The sequence below is a fragment of the Gopherus evgoodei genome, chromosome 1, assembly GCF_007399415.2.
Source record: "Gopherus evgoodei ecotype Sinaloan lineage chromosome 1, rGopEvg1_v1.p, whole genome shotgun sequence".
NCBI classification, from domain to species: Eukaryota; Metazoa; Chordata; order Testudines; family Testudinidae; genus Gopherus; species Gopherus evgoodei.
Window position 1 is genome coordinate 100,497,028 of NC_044322.1, and position 27,637 is coordinate 100,524,664.

General features: G+C 43.4%; 1 protein-coding gene across 2 annotated transcripts in view; it reads right to left on the bottom strand.

Moving 5' to 3' along the window:
* The window catches only part of FGF14 (fibroblast growth factor 14), a 704,926-nt gene that overhangs the window by 208,905 nt on the left and 468,384 nt on the right, over nucleotides 1-27,637 (bottom strand). The window contains exon 1 of one of the 2 annotated variants that reach the window (XM_030568098.1): nucleotides 24,731-25,016. The exons of the other annotated variant lie outside the window; for it this stretch is intronic. Within the exon in view, the coding sequence (XP_030423958.1) occupies nucleotides 24,731-24,923 (193 nt within the window). The 5' untranslated portion in view covers nucleotides 24,924-25,016. Of the gene's footprint in view, nucleotides 1-24,730; nucleotides 25,017-27,637 lie in introns of those variants that run through there. 2 annotated transcript variants of the gene reach the window in all.

Consider the following 27,637-nt stretch of genomic DNA (forward strand, 5'->3'; position numbering starts at 1 on the left):
CTAGCCCTTTGGAGATAATTATTCTCCACAGTTCGTGGTGCAATGTTTTTGTTTATCCTGAGCAGATTGCAAGATATGACCTTAAATTTGTAACATCATAAAGAAAAACAATATTTTAGCTAATTTCTAATTTTTAAAAAATATATATTAGTTATACATTTTCCTATCAGTCTATAGTGTTGGATATGAGATACTGAAGGGAGCCTGGTTTTATAGTAGAAAAATATAAAAATTACTACTGATACTTCCCCTCCCCCAATTCTCTCAAATCAATTTTCCCTTAACAATTTTGATATATGCAGAATACATTGTGGTGTAAAGGACAGAATATACCTTAAAACAGAAACAAAGACAACTTCTCCATTCCATCAACAATATGTATTTGGGTGTATGTGGAGAGGTGCGGGAGGGGGAAGGTGGTGGAAGGGGTCTGTAACAGCCTAAGAATTAAATGATGTTGTGGAAAAAAATGGAGGACATCCATTACAAGTGGTTAGGGACTGGTCAGTGTTCCCAACTTTTACTTCACATAGGATTCCACTAAACCCTACTGACCATACATGGGAGCTGCTAACTTCACAGCTGTAACTCACGACTGGTGCAGTTCCACCAGTGTAGCAACAATGGAAGCTGTAAAGTAGGCAGCGTTCAGGTACAGGTGTAGAGGTCATGGTAGTAAAAAATTTCTGAGCCTTGACTATGCTAAAGTTTCTCCCAGTGAAGCTACACCACTAGTGTATTATAGTTATGAAGAGAGCTTGTGTAGCCAGGGCCAAAGAGACAGACTTAAATCAATATTTAATGCATAGGAATATGTTGTTTTCATAGTGTGAAGTGGAAAATCTGCCTCATCACAGTCAATTCAAACTTATGCTCCTGACAGTGCCACTTCTAATGTCCTAAAACTTGTTGGTTTTATAGCCTCTGCTATTAGTGCCAGTGATGCACTCAGAAGAACAAGGGGCACCTTCTGGAACTTCACATACCAAGATGAGACTATATCTCACTCCTGAAAGAAATAACTGCTGGTATGCAAAAGAGATGGGCTCATGCCGCGAAGTACACATCCATATTGGAACATTCCCAAAGTTTTTACAACTGGGGAAACAAACAAAGTTAACTAATTTGCACAGAGCCACACAGAAATCTATGCACAAGCTGGCACTGGTAATCAGGCGTCCCTGCCTTCTAACCCCAAACTCAATATTTTATTGTCTCTTAAATGACAGTAAAATCAGTTTAAATTATGTTTCTGTCCTGAAGCTCTACAGTGGGATTCCATAATAGGCACACCAAGAAAAATAAACACACACAAAAGAAACTTACGGTACGAATAAAGTGAAAGTTCAGAGTTGTTTTAGTTCATTTTCAGTAGACCTTTATTTTGTTTATAATGAAATTTCAATCTGCTTACAGTGAAGTATGACTACTGTAAATTAGGTTCCATTGAGATAATCACCTAACCAATGTCAAGTACTGTATCACAAGGGAACTATCACTCCCTAGAAACCTCCCTACTCAAGCTACAGAGGAAGATGTAAATAGCTGACTCCTGGTCTTACTACAGTTTCTCTTTTCTGGGAGTAATCCACATGCTACCAGTATCACAGCTGCTAGACTTCCCTGCAATTCCATGGGGAAGAGGAGATCTCTTGCAAAATAGTACCTCCTCCCATTAATGAAATTAGTCTTCAGAAATGATCTATGAAAACCACTGCACAAATGTGTGACTGATAGCTGACTGATCTATTTTTATAAAGTAAACAGGGCTGTGCTGAGCTTCACTTTATTTGAAGAAAGAGACAGTTACTCACCTTTGTAACTGTTGTTCTTTGAGATGTGTTGCTCATATCCATTCCAGTTAGGTGTGCGCGTGCCGCGTGCACGTTCGTCAGAAGATTTTTACCCTAGCAACACTCGGTGGGTCGGCTGGCTCTCCCCCTAGAGTGGCGCTGTCATGGTGCCGGATATATACCCTGCCAACCCAACAGCCCTTCAGTTCCTTCTTGCCGGCTACTCCGACAGGGGGGAAGGAGGGCGGGTTTGGAATGGATATGAGCAACACATCTCGAAGAACAACAGTTACAAAGGTGAGTAACCGTATTTGCTTCTTTGAGTGCTTGCTTATATTAATTCCAATTAGGTGATTCCCAAGCCTTACCTAGGCGGTGGGGTCGAAGTGAGATGTTGCAGAATGCAGAACTGCTGAGTCAAAGGCTGCATCATCTCTGGACTGTTGAACCAGAGCGTAATGTGAGGCAAAAGTGTGGACGGAGGACCAGGTAGCTGCGCGACATATCTCCTGGATGGGTACATGAGCCAGGAAGGCAGCAGATGAAGCCTGAGCCCTGGTAGAATGTGGGGTGAGGTGGCTCAAAGGGATATGAGCCAAGTCATAACAAGCACGGATGCACGCCATCACCCAAGATGAGATCCTCTGGGAGGAGACAGATAGGCCCTTCATTCGGTCTGCCACCGCGATGAAGAGTTGGGGCGTTTTACGAAAGGGTTTTGTCTGATCAATATAAAATGCGAGTGCGCTACGGACGTCATGGGAGTGCAATTGTTGTTCCCATAGTGACCAGTGTGGCTTCAGGAAGAAGACCGGAAGGAAGATATCCTGGTTGATATGAAAGGCCGATACCACTTTAGGGAGGAAAGCTGGGTGTGGTCGCAACTGCACCTTGTCCTTGTGAAACACAGTATACGGTGAGTCCACAGTGAGAGCCCTAAGCTTGGAGACTCGTCTGGCCGATGTAATAGCTATGAGGAAAGGTGTCTTCCAGGACAGGTATAGTAGGGAACAGGCTGCTAACGTCTCGAAAGGGGCAGACATAAGTCTGGTTAGAACCAAGTTGAGGTCCCAGGTTGGGGCGGGACGGCGTACTTGGACCACCTTGGGTCTAGGTGGCCCAAGCCCTTGAGGAACCTAGAAACCATAGGGTGTGAGAACACGGAGCAGCCACTTTCCCCTAGGTGGAAGGTAGAGATGGCCGCCAAGTGATGATACCGCTAGGCCCTGTTGTTTGAGAGACCAGAGGTAGTCCAAGACGGTGGGGATCGAGACCTTGGTGGGAGTAACATTATGCGTTTCGCACTAGCAGGAGAAACGCTTCTACTTGGCCAGATACGTTGATCAGTCCTGCTACCCAGGAGTACTTGTTGTACTGAGGCAGAGCAACGTAACTCGGACTGGCTTAACCACGCAGCAGCCATGCTGTGAGGTGAAGGGACCACAGGTCTAGGTGGTGAAGTCTGCCATGGTCCTGAGTTACGAGGTCTGGGCGAAGAGGCAGGGTAATTGGGTTGGCTATCGACAGGTTGAGCAGCATGGTGTACCAGCGCTGCCTGGGCCACACTGGAGCGATCATGATCAAGTGAGCTCTGTCCCTGCGGAACTTTATCAGGACCCTGTGAACCAGCAGGAATGGTGGAAAGGCGTAAAGCAGTTGGCTCATCCATGGCATCAGGAAAGCGTCCGAGATCGAGCCCAGGGAGAGGCCTTGGAAGGAGCAGAACATCTGGCATTTCCTGTTCTCGCGGGAAGCGAAGAGGTCTATATGGGGAAAGCCCCACTTCCGGAAAACAGAATGAATAACGTCTGGACGAATCGACCACTCGTGAGACAGGAAGAATCTGCTGAGTCGATCCGCCAGAGCGTTCCGAACCCCTGGGAGAAAAGACGCTACCAGGTCTATTGAGTGGGCTATACAGACATCCCAAAGCTGGATGGCTTCCTGACAAAGGGGGAGGACCGTGTCCCTCCCTGCTTATTTATGTAATACATGGCCGTTGTGTTGTCTGTGAACACTGAGACACAACGGCCTTGCAAATGCTGTTGAAATGCCTGGCACGCAAGGCGATCTGCTCTCAGCTCTCGGACATTGATGTGCAAGGCCAGCTCCTGAGATGACCAAAGGCCTTGAGTGCGAAGATGGCCGAGGTGAGCACCCCAGTTGAGAGATGACGCGTCCATCGTCAGGGACACAGAAGGCTGAGGTGGATGGAACGGCATCCCTGCACACACCAGGGAGGGCATCAATCACCAGTCGACGGTGCCTAGGATGCTTGGGGGAATCGTGACTATCATGTCTATGGTGTCTCTGCCCGGGTGGTATACCGAAGTGAGCCAAGATTGGAGGGGACGGAGGCGTAGCTTGGTGTGTTTGGTCACGAACGTGCAGGCAGCCATATGACCCAGGAGACCAAGACAAGTGCAAGCCGAAGTTGTCAGGAAGTTCTGTAGGCCTCGGATAACTGTTACCATCGCCTGAAACCGAGGCTGTGGTAAGCAGGCTCTGGCGAGACTGGAGTCCAGGATGGCCCCAATGAAGTCTATCCTCTGTGTGGGAACCAGAACGGATTCCTCTGTATTGATCATCAGGCCTAGACTCAAGAATAGGTCCTTGACGATGTCCACACAATGGGTGACTTGTGCCTCAGAAGTCCCTCGAATGAGCCAATCGTCGAGATATGGAAAAACAAGTATCTGACGGCAGCAGAGGGAGGCGGCGACGACAGCCATGCATTTTGTGAATACTCTTGGGGCTGCAGAGAGGCCGAACGGAAGGACCGTAAACTGGAAATGTTGACGGTTGGCTACAAACCGGAGGTATTTTCTGTGCAGAGGATAGATGGAGATGTGAAAATACGCGTCCTTCATATCGAGGGCAGCATACCAGTCTCCGGGATCCAAGGATGGGATGATGGTCCCCAAGGATACCATGCAGAACTTCAACTTTATCATGAACTTGTTGAGTTCTCGCAGGTCTAGGATAGGTCTGAGAGCTCCCTTCACCTTGGGGATCAGGAAATATTCATCCTTTGGTACCTCCTCTACAGGTCCCATGGCAAGGAGAATCCGCACCTCTTGTAAGAGGAGTTGCTCATGAGAGGGGTCCCTGAAGAGGGATGAGGATGGGGGGTGGTGAAGTTCCGCATGGTATGGGAAGGGCAGGGGGAAATAAACTGGAGGTGGTATCCAAGTTCCACCGTGCGTAGGACTCAACGATCCGAAGTTAGCTGAGACCACACAGGGAGGAAAAAGGAGAGGCGGTTGTAAAAGGGAGGGAAAGGATCCTGGAAAGTCACTGGTACGCCGTCCTCGGGCGCACCTTCAAAAGTTTGGCTTTGGCCCCATAGGTGGCTTGGAGGGGCCCTGATTTTGGCCCCCTTGGGGTCCTGACTGCGGTCTACGACCAGCTCGACCACACCTTCTGCCAAAGTCCTGCCTCTGTCTAGGCGGAGGGTAAGGGCGGTGAGGCTGGGGGCGGAAAGGCCGGCGTTGAGTCACTGGCGTGTGCGTGCCAAGAGAGCGCATAATGACCCTGTTGTCCTTCAGGCTTTGCAGCCTAGGGTCAGTCTTTTCAGAAAAGAGGCCTCAACCGTCGAAGGGCAAGTCCTGTATGGTATGCTGTAGTTCTGGTGGGAGGCCTGACACTTGAAGCCACGAAATGCGTCTCATGGCAACTTCCGAGGCCAGAGTCCTGGCTGCAGAGTCTGCTGCATCCAATGAGGCCTGGAGGGAAGTCCTTGCCACTTTCTTTCCCTCCACCAAGAGGGCAGTAAACTCTTGACGGGAGTCTTGAGGGACTAACTCCATGAACTTGCCCACTGCTGCCCAGGTGTTGTAGCGGCTAAGTAGGGCTTGCTGGTTTGCCACCCGGAGTTGGAGGGCCCCTGCAGAGTTTACCTTACGGCCCAGTAAGTCCATGCGCCTAGCCTCCTTCGATTTTGGAGCCGGAGCATGCTGGCCATGGCATTCCCTCTCATTGACAGACTGTACGACAAGGGAGCAGGGAGGAGGATGGACGTACAGGTACTCGTACCCCTTAGAGGGCACCACATACTTGCGCTCAATTCCCCTGGCAGCGGGTGGAATAGAGGCTGGAAACTGCCAGATGGTATCAGCATTGGCCTGAATCGTCCGGATGAATGGTAAGGCCACTCTTGTGGGGGCATTAGCCGACAGAATATCCACAACTGGGTCCTCTATCTCCGGCACCTCCTCTATCTGGAGATTCATATTGAGTGCCACACGTCTCGGGAGGTCCTGATGGGCCCTCAGGTCAATTGGAGGAGGGCCCGTGGAGGATGTCCCCACCACCGCCTCATCAGGAGAGGAAGAAGAGGGGAGGCTAGGGACAAGCGGGTCCTGTGTGGACTCTTGCTCTTGGATGACCTTCGGCTCCAGTGGAATCTGGGAGTCTGGCGGCTGAACAGGCGCTTCCTCCGTACCGGTAGGAGGGGGGCGGCTCATAGTTGCCTCTGGCACCCGGTGCTCCGATGGAGCAGAGCGAGATGGGACTGGAGGTACACCTTGGGCCTGGTGGTATGCCCAAGGTGTCCAGAATGACCACTGATGGGGGCCTTGATCTTGGGCCTGGGTCTCCTGGAAGATTCTGGAGGGTACATCGGAGTCACAGTCCTGTACATAGGAACTGTCCACATGAGAGGACACCGATGCGTGTCGGGATGGCCAAGAAGGGGCTGAAAACCCCTGGGAAGAGTCTCCCCCTATAACTGATCTCACTCTGTGCAGCACCGGGGATCGGTACCGGGAGCCATACCGGTACCGAGAACAAAGATCGGGACCTATGACCGGAGTGGTGCCGGGAGGTCGATCGGGATCTCGAAGCTCGGCTTCTGGAGTGGCTACCAGAGTCACGGTGCCTGGAGCAGTGCCGGGATCTGGATCGGTGCCGAGGGTACCAGGCCGACGAATGGGACACTGATCGGTGCCGCAAGGGGGATCGGTGCTGGGGTTGCGATCGGCGTCAGGACTGGGATCGGCGATGGGACAGAGAATGCCGGCGGGATCACGATCATGAGCGGTGCCGCTCTGCGGTGCCGACAGAGGGTGGTCTCATCAAGGCCGGCTTGCCTACCGATTGCATGACCCACACCGGCAGTGCCAGGGGTTGAGGCAGGGCAGACTCTGTCATCGCGATCGGTTCCCTCGCCGTGGAAAACGTCTCCGGCGTGGAGGGAATAGTGAGCTCAACCATGGCTCTCACCAGGGAGCTTTCAGGTACCGGACTCGACGGCCCTTGCGGGACCGGAATCGATGGTGCCAACGTTGTCGGTGCTGCGGCAGGTGTAGGTGCCAGGCGGTCCAATCTAGCCTGGTGCTCTGGCTGCGGTGTAGGTGGCACGGAAGCAGCGTGAGTCTTATGTCTCTTCACCTGCGGGGAGAGAGAATGGTGCCGAGCAGACGTCGGTGCTGGCGATGGTCGGTGTCGAGAGGCCTTAGCAGTACCAGTGCAATCTAGTGCCGAAGCAGCGCTTCTGCCTGTGGATTGACCAGCGCTCAGTGCCGAGGGCGGAGGAGTAAGAGCTGCCTCCATCAGGAGCTGTTTGAGACGAAAGTTCCACTCCTTTTTTCGTCCTCGGCTTGAAGGCCTTGCAGATCCGACACTTATCGGCGAGGTGGGATTACTTGAAGCACTTAAGGCAGGAGTCGTGGGGATCTCCTGTTGGCATCAGCTTGTGACAGGCCGAGCACGGTTTGAAACCCGGTGAATCGGGCATGGGCCCCGGCACCGGGTGCGGGGAAGGGGCTAATCCGCAAACCCCTCTTAACTATATACACTAATAATGTTATAAAAATGAATAAGAATTAACTGCAACTATAAAAATTTCAACTATCTACACAAGAATAACAAGAGAACTATGAGTAGCTAGGAAAGTGGAGATCAGCTAAGCCGCGCTCCACTGTTCCAACGACCGACACGGGCGGTAAGAAGGAACTGAAGGGCCGTTGGGTCGGCAGGGGTATATATCCAGCGCCATGGTGGCGCCACTCTAGGGGGCGACCTGGGCGACCCACTGAGTGTCGCTAGGGTAAAAATCTTCCGACGAACGTGCACGCAGCGCACACACACCTAATTGAAATCGATATGAGCAATCACTCGAAGTAGTAATTGTTTCCTGCACTGGATTGAATAAATGTCTGCTTAAGAAAAATGTGATATATCAAGATGACATGCATGTCTAAGTTCAATGGAAGTTTGTGCATAAGGGCAAGAGGTCAATAGCCTTTCACATTTGAAGACATACTTTCAAATTCTGTTCAGAACACAATGAGTATGAAGTGGGTGGTCTCAACTTAGTGCAAAATTAACATCTGTCCATTCTAGTACACAATTTAAAAAATAGCTACGTCAGTCTCTTCTCAGAAAATGACTATGCCTGAAAGTGCACAGGATAGTTTAGGATTACATCAAATGGACAAAGATATGTGGTAAGTTGCTTGCCTACACTATAGAGGGCTCTGTTTAATGTTAGTTTCCTGTGTTCATGATTACCAGATTCTGCTCAAAATGTTTTAACAATACAAAAAAGAAAAAGAACTAATACATTGTAGAAGCTTGGGGAAAACATATGTAGATAAATCATACTTGGCACACTTCTACAGTTTTATATTTGACCAAAGATGCATTAAATTACCGACGTGTTTTTTCTCTTTTCCTTTTTTGCATTTTTCTGTCCCATTGTGACTGATTATCAAAGCCTCTTTGTTCATTTCACTATGAATTTCCAAGGCACCTACCACTTTAGCATTTAGGCATTACACACATAAGTAATATGATAACACTGCGAGAAGTGGGGGAGAGAAGGATCGCCACCTCACTCTTATGTGTAACCAGACCACTTCCCATAGAAGAAGCCTCCCAATTCCTGATTCATTCAGTCTGGCATTTATAATAACACAAATTCTTCCACAGGGCTGAATTTTGATGTGAGTTGCTGAATGAATCAGGAAGGACAAGGAGGTGGCAGAATGGACTACTGCTTACAAATATCTCAGTAATCAGAAATTGTGATAAACCATACAGCGCATGATAGCTAAGTTTGCTTTAATTTGAGTTCAATTTTCCTGCCTGTTTCCTGAGCCAATGCTGTCACATACAGTGCATGCATAGGCTCTGCGGTCAAGCTACTGGTTACCACACAAATTTTTAAAAAACCCTGACCTAATTTACTCATTTAAGGCCAAAACTTGGACCCCTGTGAAAAAAAAAACCCATTAGTAAATGGCATCGATACAGTGTCTGATGAAGTAGAATGCAGAATCATCTGCCATGCAAGATTGTGTAGCGTGCAGGACTCTTGTGCAGTAGTAGCTCTGATACAGTGTTTAAGCTACTCATCAACAGATTGAGTAGAAGCTGCTGCTCCTGTTCTCCCCTTGTTCTGAGCTGGGGTTTGACCAGTAGGTCAGTGTAATTCCCCATTCCACTGACTACTTTTTACACCCATTGACATGGGGAGACTATCTGTGGAGTACAGCTCAGAAATGCACTGAAAGCATAGAATCATCTGCATATCCTCTGATTGACCTGGCTAGTTCTCCTGCTTTTGAGGACTTCTGTTGCTCTACAACATCTCAGATTATTTTTCCCTTATTAGGTATTTGTCCTCTTTTTCTTCCTTATCTCACACTAGTTCAGCTTCTCATTCCCCCAACCCCCAATTTTCCACCAATATTCCATATTGATAAACTTGATATATATCTCAAACCTAACGGGAGAGTTACACTGTGAAAGATCTTCCTCTGTGATATGACTAGCAGCCTCTATTTTGCTTTGTTGTAAAACTACAACATTCCTTTTCTTTAAACGTATAGACCACATGCTAGAGTGATTGTGTCAAACAAGGTTCTTGTTAATTGACAACCTGGAAACAATGCAGAATGATTAGCCAAAAGAAGTAAGACACTAAAAGCATTTAAAAAAACCACACATTTTTAACCTGTGGGTTCCTAACTACACAACCACCAGATATGGAGTCAGGGGACTGGACTCGATGACCTCTCGAGGTCCCTTCCAGTCCTAGAGTCTATGTGCTCTCTCCACGTCATTCTTTTTGACAGCCCATTCAAGTCCAAGTCTAGGGACTTCCAGGTAGTCATAAGGTCCATTAATTGTGCTTAGCATTTGATTGACTGTTTTGTTCTTGACATTTGCAATTTTGTTTTTGCTCAGTTGTGTTTCAATGTATGAAACTGTAGCATCTAGCTAAGTAACGAGCATTATAGAAATTAGTAAAATAAACAGTAAAACCATTTATGGTTTGTTTGTTTTTTAGTACATATTTTAGAATCATTACATAGTACTCTTCTTCCATGTTTCTCAGATAACTAGGTCCCAAATGATTATCACTTTATAGGTCAATAATACCAGCACCTGGATTTCCAACCAGAAATGGTATTGGCAGCCACTGAAAATCTCACAGTACTGTTATGTGCTTCTGACAAGAACTCCTCTTTAATAAGCAGGCCACAATATTCTCAACCTGAGTTCCCTACCACCGCAGTCTCTCAATAGCCTTCCCCAAAACTGGGAGATAAGGTGCCAGTCAAAAGTCACACTATCAGCATCAAGAGTTGGTTGAGAAGTGGCCTCACAACTGTTCAAGAACTGCTGGTGCACTGCCCCCTGCAGGGAAACAATGACAAATATAGAAAGCAATGGACCCTGTACTTCCCTGCTTTCTTTCACCAGCTAGAAAGGACAAGAGTCCAATTCATAAGAAGCATGAAGCTACTCCAGCACCTCTCAAAGCTCAGTAAGTGAAACAGGATAAAACTCAAACAGCAAAGATTTAGAGTTTCTCCTCTAAAGCCACAGTTCTTTGTTTCCATGCCAGTAGACAGTGCAGTCCAAATCTGAGCAATTTTGTCTGAAAAGATAACATGAAAATTCTTCACAGGGAGAAAAACTTCAAGTTGATACCAAATGGACACATCCAGGATTCCCTGAGCTGTCAACATATCAGACCCATTGTGCGAGACGTTGTAGATATTATGGTGGAAGTGAAAAAAAAAATATTTCTTCAATTCTCTCACAGTCCTGCCATATAATATTTTTTTAAAAGCCTGAATGTCACAATGAATTGGACTCAGCATAAGACTTCCACCACTGGTACTTTAACTGTCCCCGTTCTCGCTTCATCAGTTGCAAGTCATCTGTGAACTATTTGAGTATATAGACAAAGCACAAATACCTGTGCACAATTGCATACATTTAAGTGGAAATCATATCAACATAATTGCCAAAGGTGCATGTGTATAATTACTCAAGATTCAGAAATTAGCAGCACTGTATATGCTTAGACATACAATAAAAAAAAATAGAACACAGTTAAAAACTTTTTTTTTTTTGGTCAAAACCTGTGTCAAGTTCAGGGCTAGCTGCACCTTTAACTCTTCTTGGTCTTGGAGAGCAGCCCCACATATGTTAGGGGTTGATGCCTTCACCTGTCCTGGGGTAGAATCCTGTGATTCTCTCCCTCTTAGATTGGGTCCCCTACGTACCATGATTACTCAGGAGGTTTGACTGGGTGCCATCAGGTGTTTTATTGCAGTGTAAACATACAGAGAGTCACAGCTAAATACAAGATGGAACAGATTGTTAGGCATAGAAAATTAACACATGTTGCACAAAACCAATTTAAATGTAGCAGGCAATTAACACTTCTGCAGTCCCATGATGAAGGAGGGTTAGTGGATTAAGACTGTTGTAATGAACCATAAATCCAGTGTCTTTACTGAGCCATGATTTTTAGCATCTAGCAAAGTTATGGACTTAAGCTCCCAGGCTCATTTTTTGAATATGTTGTGCAAGTTTCCTTCAAGGACGAGGATTGAGAGGTCAGACACAGAGTGATCTTTTGTGAAAAAGATCAGCCCACGGGTGATATGGTGTTTGTCTTTTATCATTTTTCTGGGTGAGTTCATTTGGGAGCATAGTTTTACCCACACAGTTGCTATTCGGGCATTCTGTGCACTAGATGAGGTACATCACATGTTGTGATAGGCATGTGTAGCATCCATAGATCTTGTATGTGTGTTGTGGAGGGTGGGGTATTGATCATGGTAGCAGTGGGGATATGGCTGCAGATTTTGCATCTGTTGTTGTAGCAGGGTCTAGTGCCACTTTGAATTGATAGGCCCTGGTCTGTGGAGAGTTTGCTTCTGATAATGAGCTTGGCAAGGTTGGGAGCGGTTTGAAGGCCAGAAGAGGGGGTTCAGAAAAGATTTATTTAAGGATGTGGTCCCCATTGCTCATGGGTTGTAATTATTTAATGATACTCCATATGGGTTTCAGCGTGGGGTGGTAGGTGACACTAGGGGTGTGCAGTCAGTGGGTTTCCCCCCATATTGAATCAGCTTCTGTTGGGGTATTTGGATGGCTCATACCATGATGCAATCTGCTTCTCTGCTAGAGTGTCCTCCTTCAGTGAACGTGGTTTTAAGTATGCTAAGGCATGTATCCCTCACTTTCTCCTCAAAGCAAATTCTGTGGTATCTGAATGGCTGTAGATAATTTTTTTGGCGTGTTTAGGGTGGTTACCGGATCTGTGAAGGTAGGTGTGGTGATCTGTGAGTTTCTTGTATAAAACTGTCTGTAGGTTTCTACTGTTGAAGCTGATCATCCAGTGTCCTGGATGTTGATTCTGGTGCAGGAGTATTCCAGAGAGAGTTTCATGAATGGCTAGTGGTTGCTGAAGTTGTGGTGGAAGTATATTTATTGTTAGTTCTGATAAATTAAAAGAGGAAAAGTAAAAAAAGAAAATAGAGCAATAAAATAACTTTTGCATTGTATATTATATTTCCTAGTCATTGGTATGTATTTACAATTGTAAACATGGAGAGTTTTCTGAATTTCTATAAACAATAGAGAGATAATCCACTAGACAGGCTGAAGAGTTCATATAGATGTCCATATAGTAACTCACAGACATTAGTCAATAAGAACATAAGAACGGTCATACTAGGTCAGACCAAACATCCTTCTAGCCCAGTATCCTGTCTTCTGACAGTGGTCAATGCCAGGTGCCCGAGAGGGAATGAACAGAACAGGTAATCATCATCAAGTGATCCATCCCGTCGTCCATTCCCAGCTTCTGGCAAACAAAGGCTAGGGACACATCCTGCCCATCCTGGTTAATAGCCATTGATGGACTTCTCCTCCACGAAGGTATCTAGTTCTTTTTTTAACCCTGTTACAGTCTTGGCCTTCACAACATGCTCTGGCAAGGAATTCCACAGGTTGACTGTGTGAAGAAATACTTTATGTTTGTTTTAAACCTGCTGCCTATTAATTTCATTTGTTGACCCCTAGTTTGTGTGTTATGAGAAGAAGTAAATAACACTTCCGTATTTACTTTCTCCGCACTAGTCATGACTTTATAGAGCTCTATCTTATCCCTCCTTAGTTGTCTCTTTTCCAACCTGAAAAGTCCCAGTCTTATTCATCTCTCCTCATATGGAAGCTCTTCTATACCCCTAATCATTGTTGTTGCTCTTTTCTATACCTTTACAATTCCAATATGTATTGGAAAATGCGATACATACCTGAACTGGTGTGTTTACAATTAGAGGTGGTCAAAATAGTTTATTTGCTGAAAAATGCAGTTTGGGGTTGACTAAAATTATTCAGAGATTTGACCCATTCACTGAATGGTTTTGATCAAAACCAATTTTTTTTTAGGTTAAATTCCCATGGGGACCTAAGCATCATTCAGAAAACCAGAAGAGAGGCAGGTGGTAGCACCCCCATTATCCCTTATAGGGCAATGGTTAGGGTACTCACATGGGATGTGTAAGACTTTGGTTCAAGACCACAGTCTGCCTAATTGTAGCCAGGATTTAAACACACATCTGCCACCTCCCAGAACAGTGTCCTAACTCCCAGGGTATGTGGTATTCTGGAGTGGGTCTCTCAGTTTCTCCTACTGAAACTGTTCCACTTCACATAAACACTTACATAGTCACTGGGCTAGGGAGCAAGAATGACTAGATAACCTGATGGTTGGAGGGACGACACTTGGGTTCCAGTCCCTGCCTCAGTTAATAATTATCTATACAAAGTGGAACAGCAAGATCGGACTCCAAACACCTCTGATGTTTTGCTGTATTATATGGAAAGCTTGTAGCAACCCCTATATTTAGGTTGCCAAACAACTTCCATTGTAAAAAAATCTGGGGACATTTTCTTGAGAAGCTCTTACATGTCTACTGTTTGCAGCAGACATTTGGAATTCAGGAGTTGAAAAGCCCAGTCAGGCTTGAGAAGTCTCTTTTCTCAACCATGTTAAATTCTTTTCAGGTTTAGCTGAGTTATAAACTGCTAAAAATCACCACTTTCCTTCTCCTTCTTGCATTCCTCAGGAAAATTATAGCACCATGTCTAAGTAATAACGGGACATGAATATTTTAAAGAGATAGGCCCATGTCACTCCCAAACAATCATCACTGCCACACTCACAGCAACACACAATGCACTGGCAACCTCTGGCAACTGGTAAAACAACTGTAGCAAGGATAGATTTTGCAACCTAATTAATTTTCTTTAAAGTTAGGCTTTTGGTATGTGGTTATATATTATATACACCAGTGTTTCTCAAACTGGGGTTGCCGCTTGTGTAGGGAAAGCCCCTGACTGGCCAGACCGGTTTGTTTACATGTCCGATCTGCAGGTCTGGCTGATCGCAGCTTGCACTGACCAAGGTTTGCCGCTGCAGGTCAATGGGGGCTGCTGGAAGCGACAGCCAGTAAGTCCCTCGGCCCGTGCGCGGCTCCCATTGGCCTGGAGCAGCGAACCGTGGCCAGTGGGAGCCGCGATCAGCCAGACCTGCGGACGGGGCAAGTAAACACACCAGCCCACCAGGGGCTCTCTCTACACAAGGAGCGACCCCAGTTTGTAAAACACTGATATACACAGAGAAAGAGAGACTGTATGTGTTTCAAAATACTGTATTACCCTATTATTTCACAAAGGAAAACATTTTACATTTTAAAGAAATGTTGTGCTCTATCAATTAGCTAATCTAATTATTGCAATTAAAGGGCCCAATCCTGATTTTTACGTACACCACTGTAATTCCAATAACTTCAAAGGACTTACTCTTAATATATACCTGAAAATAGAGCCCTTGGAGGGTTAATGGGTAGCACATCCAATATCACCTTTTAAGCTTCCTCTCGAGTTGGAGCATGCTCTGTAGGTCTGGTGGGGAAAGGATACCTGGGCCCAGTACTGTTCTTTACCCCCTGTGGGCCCAGTGTGGGATTTGTACACCCCATCACAACATCCAAGGGAGAGATTAAATCACAGAGACTAAGGAAATTGTTAAAATACATCTATTATAGAAAGGAGGTGGAAATGTTCCCCACACACTAGCTGATTTGTTCCAGTTGTCGTTGGAGTGATGACTGAAAACCTACTAAAAAAGTTGAAACAATACATATCAGAATTATGTGACTGCATGGTCACCATTGTACAAAACTAACCAAAACTTGATCCTGTAAGCAGAAAGCCTTGTCAGTTGGATTTTTGCGTTTTTCCTTTTTATATACCATATCCATTTAAATCTTATATCATGCTTTTTGCATCTACTTATTTCTCCCTTATTTTTATTAGTTCTTGCTTTAAATACTGAACCACATGCTGAATTGCACATTATTAGGGGTGTCTTGATTTTCTGTAAAAATGGATGAATATGAAAACTTGCATTATAATTCAAGCAAATGCCAGAATTTTATTCACACTATGAAGAAGAGCATGGTCTAGTAGTTGGATCAATGAATTGGAAGTCAAGACTCATGTGATCTATTCCTCTCTGTTACTGATTTGCTAAGTGGCTTTGGCCAAGTTTCTTATAGCTAAATATCAAGTGACCAAGCGCAGCCATGCTAATTCACACCAGATGAGCATCTGGCCCGGGGAGGATCTCCAGTTCCATGGAAAAAATCTGTGGGAGGGGGAAAATGCCAATAGAAAATCTAAGTTTTGACTCATTAAGTTTTCCTCTCATTTATCAAGTAGGTGGGAAATCTAAACTCTCACATTCCAAACGGAATGTGGCTTCAAAACTTCGCAGAGCCCTATGGCTTTGCAGGAAAATCAGGTTGCTGATTCACAGATTTTGGACTTACAATGCAGGGATCCAGACCCTTCTTGACTTTCCCATCCGCTTCCTCCATCACAGCATGGAACATTGTATAGATTTATATTTAGAAATCCACCTGGTTAGCAAGAACACAACGTGGGAAAAGCAAATGCTCAATTCCACCTCACTCACTTTTGACATGCAGACATGTGCCACTTCTCTCTACCCATACCAACCGCCAGAGTTCCACCTTCTGTTAAGCCAGCAGAGAAGTTCACAAGGGCTTGTAGTAGGGGGAAAATATGCTATGGAGGTGCTGTTCCCTACCCCGTGCCCTCTATTTCTGCTGGCTTTTGCTCCCCTCCACCTGTGCACGAGTAATGGAAGATCAAACAATAAATGCCTCAGTTTACTCATATGAAAAAATGGATTCTATATGTCACAGAGCTAGTGTGCATCTTAATGAGCGTTCAACCATTTTTGAAGTGTTATTTCTATATTTAAGTTCATTTATTGGTGTAATAGCTGAACACCCTGTCATCTGTGGTAAGCTTAACTTCAGACAGAACTAAAAATCAGCGAGACGGGTAGCCAGAAGTCATCTACTACAGGACAGGCCCAACAAGGAAAATAATAGAACATCACTGGCCATCACATACAGCCCCCAGCTAAAACCTCTCCAGTGCATCATCAACGATCTACAACCTGTCTTGGAAAACGATCCCCTACTCTCAAAGGTCTTGGGAGGCAGGCCAGTCCTCACGTACAGATAGCCCCACAATCTGAAGCAAATTCTCACCAGCAACTACACACCACAACACAGAAACACTAACCTAGGAACCAATCCCTGTAGTAAACCCCATTGCCTTCTCTGTCCCCATATCTACCCTAGCAACACAATCATAGGATCCAACCACACTAGCCACACCATCAGAGGCTCATTCACCTGCACATCTGCTAATGTGATATATGCCATCATGTGCTAGCAATGCCCCTTTGCCATGTAAATGGGCCAAACTGGACAGTCTCTACGTAAAAGGATAAATGAACAGAAATCAGGTAACAGGAATGGTAACATATAAAAGCCAGTAGGAGAACACTTCAATCTCCCTGGACACTCAACAACAGATTTAAAAGTAGCCATTCTTCAACACCACCAAAAATAACCTTCAAAACAGACTTCAAAGAGAAACTGCTGAGCTACAATTCATTTGCAAACTTAACACCATCAATTTGGGCTTGAACAGGGACTGGGAGTGGTTGGCTCACTATAAAAGCAATTTCCCCCTCTCTTGGTATTGACACCTTCTCATCAATTATTGAGAGTGGACCACATCCACACTTACCCAATTGGCCTTCAACATTGGTTCTCCACTTGTAAGGAAAATCCCCTGTCTTCATGTGCCAATATATATTTATGCCTGTTTCTGTAATTTTCACTTCATGCATCTGAAGAGTGGGTTTTTTACCCACAAAAGCTTATGCCAAAATAAATCTGTTAACCTTTAAGGTGCCACCGGACTGCTCCTTGTTTTTGTGGCTGCAGACTAACATGGCTACCCCTCTGATACTTCAGGCAGAACTGGCATTAATGGGGAATCTAAGGATACATCTACACCACTGGTTTTCATTTTCAGACCCCTAACAATGTTGAATGGAGGTGCAGACCCCTTTGGAAATCTTAGATTAGTCTGCGGACCCCCAGAGATCCATGGACCACAGGTTGAAAACCACTGGTCTACACTATGGAGCCCATGCAGGCATAGCCCCTTAGTGTAGATGCAGTTTGTACCAACAGAAGGAGTTTTTTTGTTGACGTAGGAGCACTGTCTCCCTGAGTGGCATTAGCTACATCAACAGAAGCCCTCTTCCATCAACATCATTGTATCTACACTGGAGGTCTTGCTGGCATAGATATGTCGGTCAGGGATGTGAGGGGTTTCATATTGGTGACCAACATAGCTATGAAGACATAGGCTTGGTATCCACTTAAAAGATAACACAAAAAGATCAACAGCTCTTCTAATTTGTTCAGAAAGTCATCTAGCTGCTTTAGTGTGCCACTAAAGTAGACAATGTAAAAAGTGTTATGTCAATTACCAATTGCACAAAAATTAAATGAAAAAAAGGCCAATCCTTTTTTGTCTTTTGGATTAGTTAATTTAAAAATATTATATGGTGAGAGAGAACCAATTATCTACACATTTCAAACATTCTGCAGTCCATTGTTTTTTAAATAGAAGGCCTGAAAAATCATGACTCAAAAACGTGAACTTTCTTTGAGGCCTCATTTTTAATTCACTAAAACTCAAACTGCTTAGCACATATACTTCAAAATATTCAAAAAAATTCAATCTGTGCTCACAGGTTATGTGCTGTAAGTTTGGGAAGATATACTTTATTCTTCATGCAAAACAAAGAGGTTGAATTCTTTGTTTAAATGCAAAACAGAACCCAAAATTAGCTATGTCATTGCTACAGCGCCTCCATAATAAGTCAATAAGAGCGTACAGTAAAATTTCCCTTAGCATCTCCATTAGCCAGATTCTTTTACATTCTATAATAAACTTTAATTATTACCAGGACTGGCATATTTTTTTTAAAAGTTCTTGAAATTTAGAGTCCTTAAAATGACTATTCATTTCATATTTCAGTATTTCTTCAGTGAAGGAAGGTGTAAATTCACAACAAGAGAGGTAGATTTATGAAGGATTTTGTTTCCCAGGCAAGTGGACATGGCACAGACTTGAAGTGTCAACCAAGTCATGACAGAGCATAATGGTCACATGACGGTGTCTTCTTAACTAGAGGGAAGCCTGAACTGGTACTCAACTGAATCCAGATTCTCTAAACTTCAGGAGAACTCAGAGAATCAATTACCCTCAATGTTGTATCTGTTATAAATGACAAGTTAAATCAGCAGTTGCAAGAAGGAAGAAAGTGAAGGGAATAAAAGTGTAAGGAAGAAGACAGTATTCAGAATCAGGTAATTCTGAAATTTCCTTTACTTCAACTGGACATTCAGGATTGCTGGCAAAAATACACGTATTCTAGCATACGTTAGAAAGAAGGAAAAGACAAAAAACATTACCACATGCTGGCAATCTGCAGGCAAAGGGAAAAAGGGATGCCCACCAAATATAGATTTTTAAAACCTTAAGTAACTTTTGGGAAAGTCCAATGAAGTCTAAAATTTATTAATATTTATCAAACACACAATGCTAAAATGCTTCTATCTTATTTCTACTTTAACGTAATATTTTAAGACTGCATGATAATTATAGTTCTCTTTTTGTTCCTGAATTATATTCATAATATGAGATGTTTTGTAATCATACAAGACACTTATATGTTAAATGGTCACAAAGAACACTGCTATTGTAAGTCAGGATTTAAAGCTCATATTGATATGAAACACTGCTGTAAATCCTTTATCATCTAAAATTACATTACAGTTTTAAGGAGGAATTAACTTTTTTCATTTCCTTCTCCTTTTAAAATTACATCCTTGACTCAGCAACATTTGTTAGATCCATCAGAAAGAGCTGAATACAAGGGACGTTATAATCCCTCCATCTTCTCAACCAAGTTGCTTGCATTAATTCACATTCAATATAATCAGCTTTAATATAGTTTTGATACATACCAAAACCCCTTTTCAATACCAGCCTTCTATTTAAAGAAGAGCTTCCCACTGTGTGGGAAGTGTTTTGCCTGGGAAAGGCCTTAAATACTCAATCTAAAACTAATTGCAAGAAAATAAATTTTAAAAAATTTAAATGAACGTGCCTACATTGGCAGCAACATATTTGTACGTTTTGTGTTTGCAGTGATCTTATAGCAATGGAGATATTTAGCAGTATTTTAAAAGAAAAAATGAAATTGATTTAATACATATTTTATTATAAAAATAGGCTTATAGTGCGTCACCTTGGCAACTTGGCACTGCATTTAAAGAGATTTAAACAAAGTTAAAAACAAAATCAGTCAAACATTTGGCAAAATAAATAGGCCTTACAATGTAAATGAAAGATTGCTAAAAGTGTGTTTTAATGGGCAGTCAAGAAGGTGAGACCAAGCTAGTTTGTACTAATTTAGAAAGAGCAACAGCTTCCAAACTGATCTTAATTTCTTAGGAATTCTAGATACAAATGGAGTGTTCTGATTCGCAGGAAATGAAATAAATTTACATATGTACACATGAATGGGTCTTGCTTTCAGCTCTACAAAAGCAAAAAAGACTTCAGGTATTGCATTTCCTGAGAATTATTTTACTTCTTAAGCTGTGAAGTCACTCCCTGTCTACTTAATCAATCTCATCTGATGTACACATTAATTGTACCAAAAGGTACTTTTTTGAGCAATTTATTGCTGTAGTAATTCACACACAAAAAACCCAAACAAACAAAAAAACACCCTAGAAGTCTAATAGTCCTGTCTTAATAACGGAAATCAATATATTCTCTGAACATAGTGAGATTGTCTCTATCTCACTAGTATTAGCATAAAAAAATTAGAAGCCAAATCATTCCAAATTTGAGTAATATAAAGTTGGTATTAATATACATATACAATATAAATAATATTATATATAAATATAAATTTATTTTTTATACATTTGACATTATGAATACTATACAATGGAATAATCTGAAGAGATCTAATTAACCAGACTACAACTTTGGGGACCAATAAAGGATATAGATTTATAGGTTAAAATATAGGTTAACTAGAAGCTAAGAATGCAACAGGGACAAGTGGATGGTTTGAAATCATACACTTCATATGTAATGTAATTGCATGAGCTAAGGCATAGGAATTTATTTTCTGCTTTTCATTGCTTAGTCTCTAGTTAAAGTCAGGTTTCACATCACATGAAGCCTTCAAAATTCTGATCTGTCAGTCCTCTGTGTAATTGTTGTGTTGCATTAACTGAATCTGAGAATAAACAGAATTAAACTACCTTGTTTTCTAATCCAAAATGAAAAATGGTGAGTTATTATTGGTGTGTATTTGGCATCAACGCCAGGGCACAGATTTTGGCTTCAAGAGTACAAGGAAATTAATGCTAGTAATTTCTTCATCAGGTGGCAGTTAGAATAAATTAAAGATATTATAATAATAAAACTAAACATTATGAATCAAAGCTGTCTGATACATTATTGTGGTTTGTCCACTTAATAGCTTAATTAAGTAATTCTCTGACAGAAATCAATATCAGCTATAGAGCTAAGACATATTAATCGAAATTATTGGAAAAAAATATTTGAAACAAAACCACAGTTACATTTTCATTATGGCTTTTACACTAGTAAATGTAAATAAGAATGTTCACCTTTCCCCACTCTGTATCTTTATAATATATACTACTACAGTATGTTCATAAGGGGATAACCCTGGACAGAAAATTAAACACAACTATAGAGAAGCACCAATACAGTACAGGATATCTAGCTTTTTATATATTATGTCTTCAGAATCACATAATTAGTTCACAGATCAGCACCAGCCAACCAAGAAGCAGTATCAACAGGCATTTTAGAAAAAAAGCAGCATCTCTCTCAGCTGATTTTTATTACTGTTTGCTGTCTGTTAACTTCAAAGATGTATGGACTTTTGTTTTCCATATATAACCTCTTTGCAAGAGTCAGTCAGATTTTGTTTGGAAGGAGTGATGTATTCTAGATTTCACTATCAATAAACAATGAACAATTGTTGCATACTTCTATTCTGATATTATCATGCATGAGCAATCTCTACTGGCTCATTTTTCACTCTTTGTTCTCATGACACTTCGTACATTATTTAGATAAGATTTATTTGTAAATTTCCCATTGCACACGTGACAACAGATTTTTGGAAATTCATCACATTTTGCTCTTATTTCATGTCTCAACAAGTTTCAATGAATATGATGACTGATGGCCATATATTCTGACGAATCAGACAAATGGCAATGGAACTCTTGATTTTCTGCTTCATATAATGATCATTTAATTAATGAACAGAATGAACTGCCTATTTGTTTCACAATTATATATCATTCTAATTTTTTCTATGCCACAAGATATGTAAGTGATGAAATTTGCCCTCCACTTTCCACCCTTATCTCTCCCTGCTTTATCTACTTCTTATATGTAACTTTGAATCCACAGGTACAGCGGGCACCTTATGCATCATCACCACCACCGCACTTACACACAGAAAACCGATTTTTTTTTTGGTATAAAGTTTTATGGATGAATAATTAATTGGTGCTATTAATGTGCGTGACTGGACAAATATGCCTTTAAAAAGTTCTTAACATTGACATAAACAAAGGGCCTGATCCTGCAACCTTCACTAATAAATATTCCCATTGAAACCAATAGTGCTAACATGAGTTAGAGTTTAGGTTATACTCCAATTTAGTTTAATTATGATCAGTTTCAGGAGCATTACAAAATACACTACGAAAAATCCATGATGCTGAATACCGAACTTTGCAAGAGGCATCTCTTCACTGTGGAAATGCTTGGCATCTAATGCTGTGAACTGGTTATCGTCCTCAAGTCTCACTGAATTCAGTAAGAGTTTTGCCAGAGTATGAAACTCAGAGCCAGATAAAAATGATCTTTCAGAAAGTGAATGTATTAAAGGAAGCCATAGTAAACTTGTTTCCATCAACCAACTACAGAAGATTAATTGACTTTTACCAGACTGTCTGTTTTATAATAATTAATTATGGAATTTTAGATTTATATTTAAGAAATTATGCAGTCTAAAAATTAAGCCTACAAAGATTTTATTAATATAAACACACACTACATGCTCAAAGAAGTGTACAGTAATTTTATGTGGCCTCCATGTTAACTTTTAAAGTATATTTCAGAAATAAGAAGACAAGTTCTATACCACTTTGCAAATAATGGCAACATTTAGCTTGTATTCTACAATAATACAAGAAATCTGAGGTTATTGTATCTTTATTGCTTCTTTTCACTGTATTTGAGGCAACTGATGAATAAGAAATAATTCTGCTACAAATAATAAAGCCATAAAAAATAAAATGTGTTAGATCCTATCACAAGATGCTATTTCAAATATGGTGTACAGAAAGAAAAGGAAAGATGGATCAGACCAGGTAAATTCTTATGTTTTAGTTATTCATCAACTATAAAAATAGTTTACTAACAATTGTAACTCTCTAGACCAAATTAAAATGGAAGTATACTTCTTTACACACACTATATAGACTAAATTACAGCACAGGATGGAAGAAGCATTCTCTAATCTATTCAGAAATAATTTGTTTTTTACTATAGTAAATAGCAGATACTGTACTATCTTTACTGATATTCTCTTTGCTTTTGAAGATGTTTATTTAAAGTCTTCAACCTTTACAAAATATCCCTGTGTTTTAAAGCTATATGCCATCTGGGCATAAGTATGAGATAAAGTAAACACCCGTTCTAAATTCTGGAAGTATTACTCATTAATTGGGCAATACAATTAAGAAAAGTTATAAATGTTCTTGTCTTTTTATATAGTTTTATCCTTTTGTTTACACGCTTTAAATACAAAGCATTGAAAAAATGCAATCATGCTACTAATGTAAATTTGGAGACCTCTATTTATTGAGTATGCTGTAATCTACAGGAAGAAATTACAATAATCCACAGATTTTATCCTTTATATTAGGGGCCCTAATTTAATAAGCAGTTAAAATATCTATGTATATAATTTCAGTGTACACAGAATGTGGTAATATCCCTCATGGTCCTTAAACATGCTGGTATGATACACTTCCTACTTTCAGAATACTGGAAATAAAATGAGTCTCTCCTACTTAACTGTTAAGAATGGGAGTCTAGAACAGAGTGCCTATACTATGTGTAAAACGAAGCATAATGAAACGAATCATTAACGATAGTTTGCTGAGGTTGCTTTGTCAGACATCGACCATTTAGAAGCTGTACAAATCGCTGTACTATCTGTCCTTTTAAAAAAAGGTTAATAAGCTGTGGCTATTAGAGCCCTTGTTATGTAGCCAGTAGTTATCAGCATCAGGTAATGCACTTAACTATCACCACCTCAATTAAAAGATAGTTTTTACAAGGCAATAAAGGGTGAAAACAAAAACATTAAGTCGCTTATGGGGTTTTTTTCCCTAACAGGGGGCTTATCAATTGTAGGCGTTCCTTTATTCTTCTGACTAGACTAGCGTTTGAGGAAACTTTTCTATATACATTACATCCTGAATAGTACAGGGCATTAACATACATCTGAACAACTGCTCATCAGTTTCAGTGCTGCCTATAAGGCGCTTTGTGAATGGAAGCGAAATACAAAAGACTGTGCATTACCCAGGAAGGCAACTAGTACAGGGAAGTAAAGAGGAAGCCGCACCTAAAGCCTCGTTGAAGGATACTCTTATTTACTACAGCTAACACCTAGGGAAAGTGTGGTTATGTGCCACAGTGTATTATATTACTGAGAAGCAGTACTCTGTTAGAAACTTCCCGGGCCAACAGCTGGATAGATCAGACTGTGCCACCGGGAACTGTTGGCTCTGCGATCTCTTCTAGTTAGTGTGGACACGTCTGTGTGTATTTTCCACCCGAGGCACTAGGTAGCAGATCACGCAACTAGCGAGGGAACATAAACGCCCGGAGATCAGGACTGGGGCAGGCACTAGCTGGGAGATTGCTGGGCTGGCGGCTAATGCAGAGAGTTTGCTGCGGGTAAGTTGCCCGGCGGTGGCAAGCTACAGGTTGTCCTGTCCCCACTCCCGAGAGCAGACAGACAGAGACGGGGGCAGACACACACACACCCCACACACACACACACACACCTTGGCGCCGCAACCTTCTCTTCTTCAGCCCGAAGATGCGGACCTTGGAGAAAATATCCACCAGGTTGCCATTGCAGAGCCCCCGGTTCTTACTGGGGCTGCTCCGCCTCCTGCTGGCCGAGGGCCGGTCCCAGTGCTGCTCCCTCGCTTGCCGCTTCTGGCGGATCAAGCCGCTGGCGATGGCCGCGGCCATGGCTGCTGCCGGCAGGCGGCTCCCGGCTCACCGGCCGGCCGGAGCGGAGACAGGGGCTGGGCGGGCGCTGGGGTTTCAGCCGCGGCGGGGACCCATCCCCGGGCGCCACGGACAAGCGAGACCCTCCTCCGGCTCCTCCAGCCGCAACTGCACCCAGGGGGCACCCGCGGCCCGGCGCTGTCACCGCCGCGGGTGCCACCTGCCCGGGCTCTGCTCGGCCGGGCGCCCCTCAGCAACCGGCTCCCATCGCTACAGCCGCCGCCGCCTCCAGGCTCCTGCCTGGTGCCCGCCAAGCGCTTCAGAAACCAGCATCTGGAGAGAGCGAACTCCTGCTCCGGGCGGAGAGCGGCCTCGGTGCCAGCGCTCCGCCCTGCCCCCGGCAGAGAAGGGGGCTGGGGCAGTTTTCGGGGCGTGGGGAGGGGAGAATTGCTAGTTTCTAGCGGCTCCCCCCGCAGCAGCCGCCGGCTCGGCTCCCAGCTGGGCTTGCCTGATTGCAATGCGCGGCTCGCTCGCCGCTCTCCACAAACTCTGCTCTGGTTGGAGGGCGAGGCGCTGCCCAGGCGGCTAATCCCAGGCGCAACCAAAGCCCCAGGGGTGGCCGGATCTGCAGCTCTCTGGCGCGCCAGCCCGGTTCCCCACGCCCAGTCCCGAGCCGGCTGGCGCGGGCAGCCGTGGCTCCGCCACTTCGCCCAGACAGCCCAAAGTTGCAGGGAGCTCCCTTCTCTTTTAGAGGCAGGCTCGTCATTTTTCAATGGTGACACCATGCGGGAGGGGGAGCCAGCGAAGGGGGAGGCGAAAGCACGTGGTATAAAAAGACCCTTTCGCCTGTCTGCCAATTGCAGTAATACAGATGCGGTGGTGAACGCGGTAATCCGGAGGGAAGCTAGCGAGCAGGGTCAGGGTCAATGACAGTGAATAGCGGCCACATACACAAATACCAAACTCAACTTCCCCTTGTGCCTCCACCAGCCTGGGCCAAAGCCTGGAAAGTTGGGGGTGTGGGAGGAAAGGGAACGAAGAAGTCAGCGAGCGTCCAATGTAAACGCTCAACCTCACCCTTCTCCAGCCCTTTGTTGTGTATCGGACGCAGAGCAGCTTTAGGTGAGTGTGAAGCCCCAGCCACGAAAGGAGAGATGGAAAGAGAGATGAGCTTTCTGCTTCGGTGGGTGCACACAGATCTATGGCTCCCAAGACCCACCCCAGTGGGACCCATCATGATTCCTTTTTCTCTAGCTAGTTGGAGTTCGGAAGCGAAAGCCCAAGTATTCCACACTGCCCATCAGACACGACCTGGAAAAGGTTGCTAGGCAAGCCGATTCCCCTCGTAAAAAAACACTGGGCGTGTGAAGGGTTTAGAGCTGGTTAGACTGAAACACGCCTACGCATTTTAGGGAACATTCCGACTAAAACCGACACACGCTCTTTATCTCAGAGAAATAATACAACCAATATGCTTTTAACCGAGAAGATAAACTAGCTAGTCTACAGGGCTTTATAACCACTGCATGCATTCTGTGCTGCGCCTACGTACACCTGTATGTGGGCGGCCGGTAGATGTATTGATCACCCTCCTACTGGGCAAATTTTTTTTTTTATAAACTGTGGATATGTTCTCTATTGGGCACTGACAATATGTACCAGGTACAGAAGATCCAAGAAGTTTTCCCCAAGGAGTTTACAAACTGAAGTAACTAAACAAATAAGACGACACAATGAGTTTCACAGTCATTATTATGCTCTTTTCTGTAAGCATGGATTCTGGTCGATCCAACTCCTAGAATGGTTAAACCTTACAGTTACTGTACCATGTACATCGTTAAATACATTTTATGCACAGGTGTCCTTGTGTGTATATCTCCATTATATATACTTAAAAACTTACTATTTTACTAGTCCTTCTTTTCCACGTTTTGAAGCTCAAACGCTCCCTTGCAAAATATACCACTTCGCAGTATAAAGCCTAACATCAGTTATTTGAGCAGTTGCTCCAATTTCGACCATTATTTCCCTAAATCCTTTAATCTACAAAGGACTACTTTCATATCGAGGGCAAAAGCTTATGGAAGCATCTGCCTTACACACAGTTTATGTTAAAGCTAGAGCAACTCTGGAGGAGTACACGGTCAATTAGATCTGGATAATGCGGTTTAATTCTATTTTATTTCAGAGTGGCTCTAAACAGATTCAGCTAAAGCATTCAGATTGGATTTTCTGTCTGGCGATTTCAACAGCGCAGTAACTTCCATACAATTGCTACAATTACCCTCACTAATACAATCAGAGGAGTTTTTAATTTGATTTTATTGTGTTAATTTTGCCTTTAACTTTCTGTTTTCACGCTGTATAGCGGACGTTGTCTAAAACGACTTCCCTTCTTCAGATTCTTTAAAGTCTGAGGGATTAGTCCACGTTGTCTTCTTCTAATGGAACCACGCTGTCCTGCGACAGGACAATAAAACCAGACTAAATGCTGAAGTTCAGCATTTAAAAAGTGGGGCGTTTCCCTTGCTGTTGGAAGTGGCAGGACACCCCCACCCCCCCAAGCAAAAGATCGTGGTTGTTTAGATAAGTAGAAAAACCAGATGCTCTAGACGACGGGAAAAAAGCAAGGACCCCCGATCCCCCACTACCATCTATCTTTAATTGCCACAGCGTTGCCTCGTGATTTAGCCAGACGAATTGCCTTAACAACTGCGATTCTGAATGTATAGGAT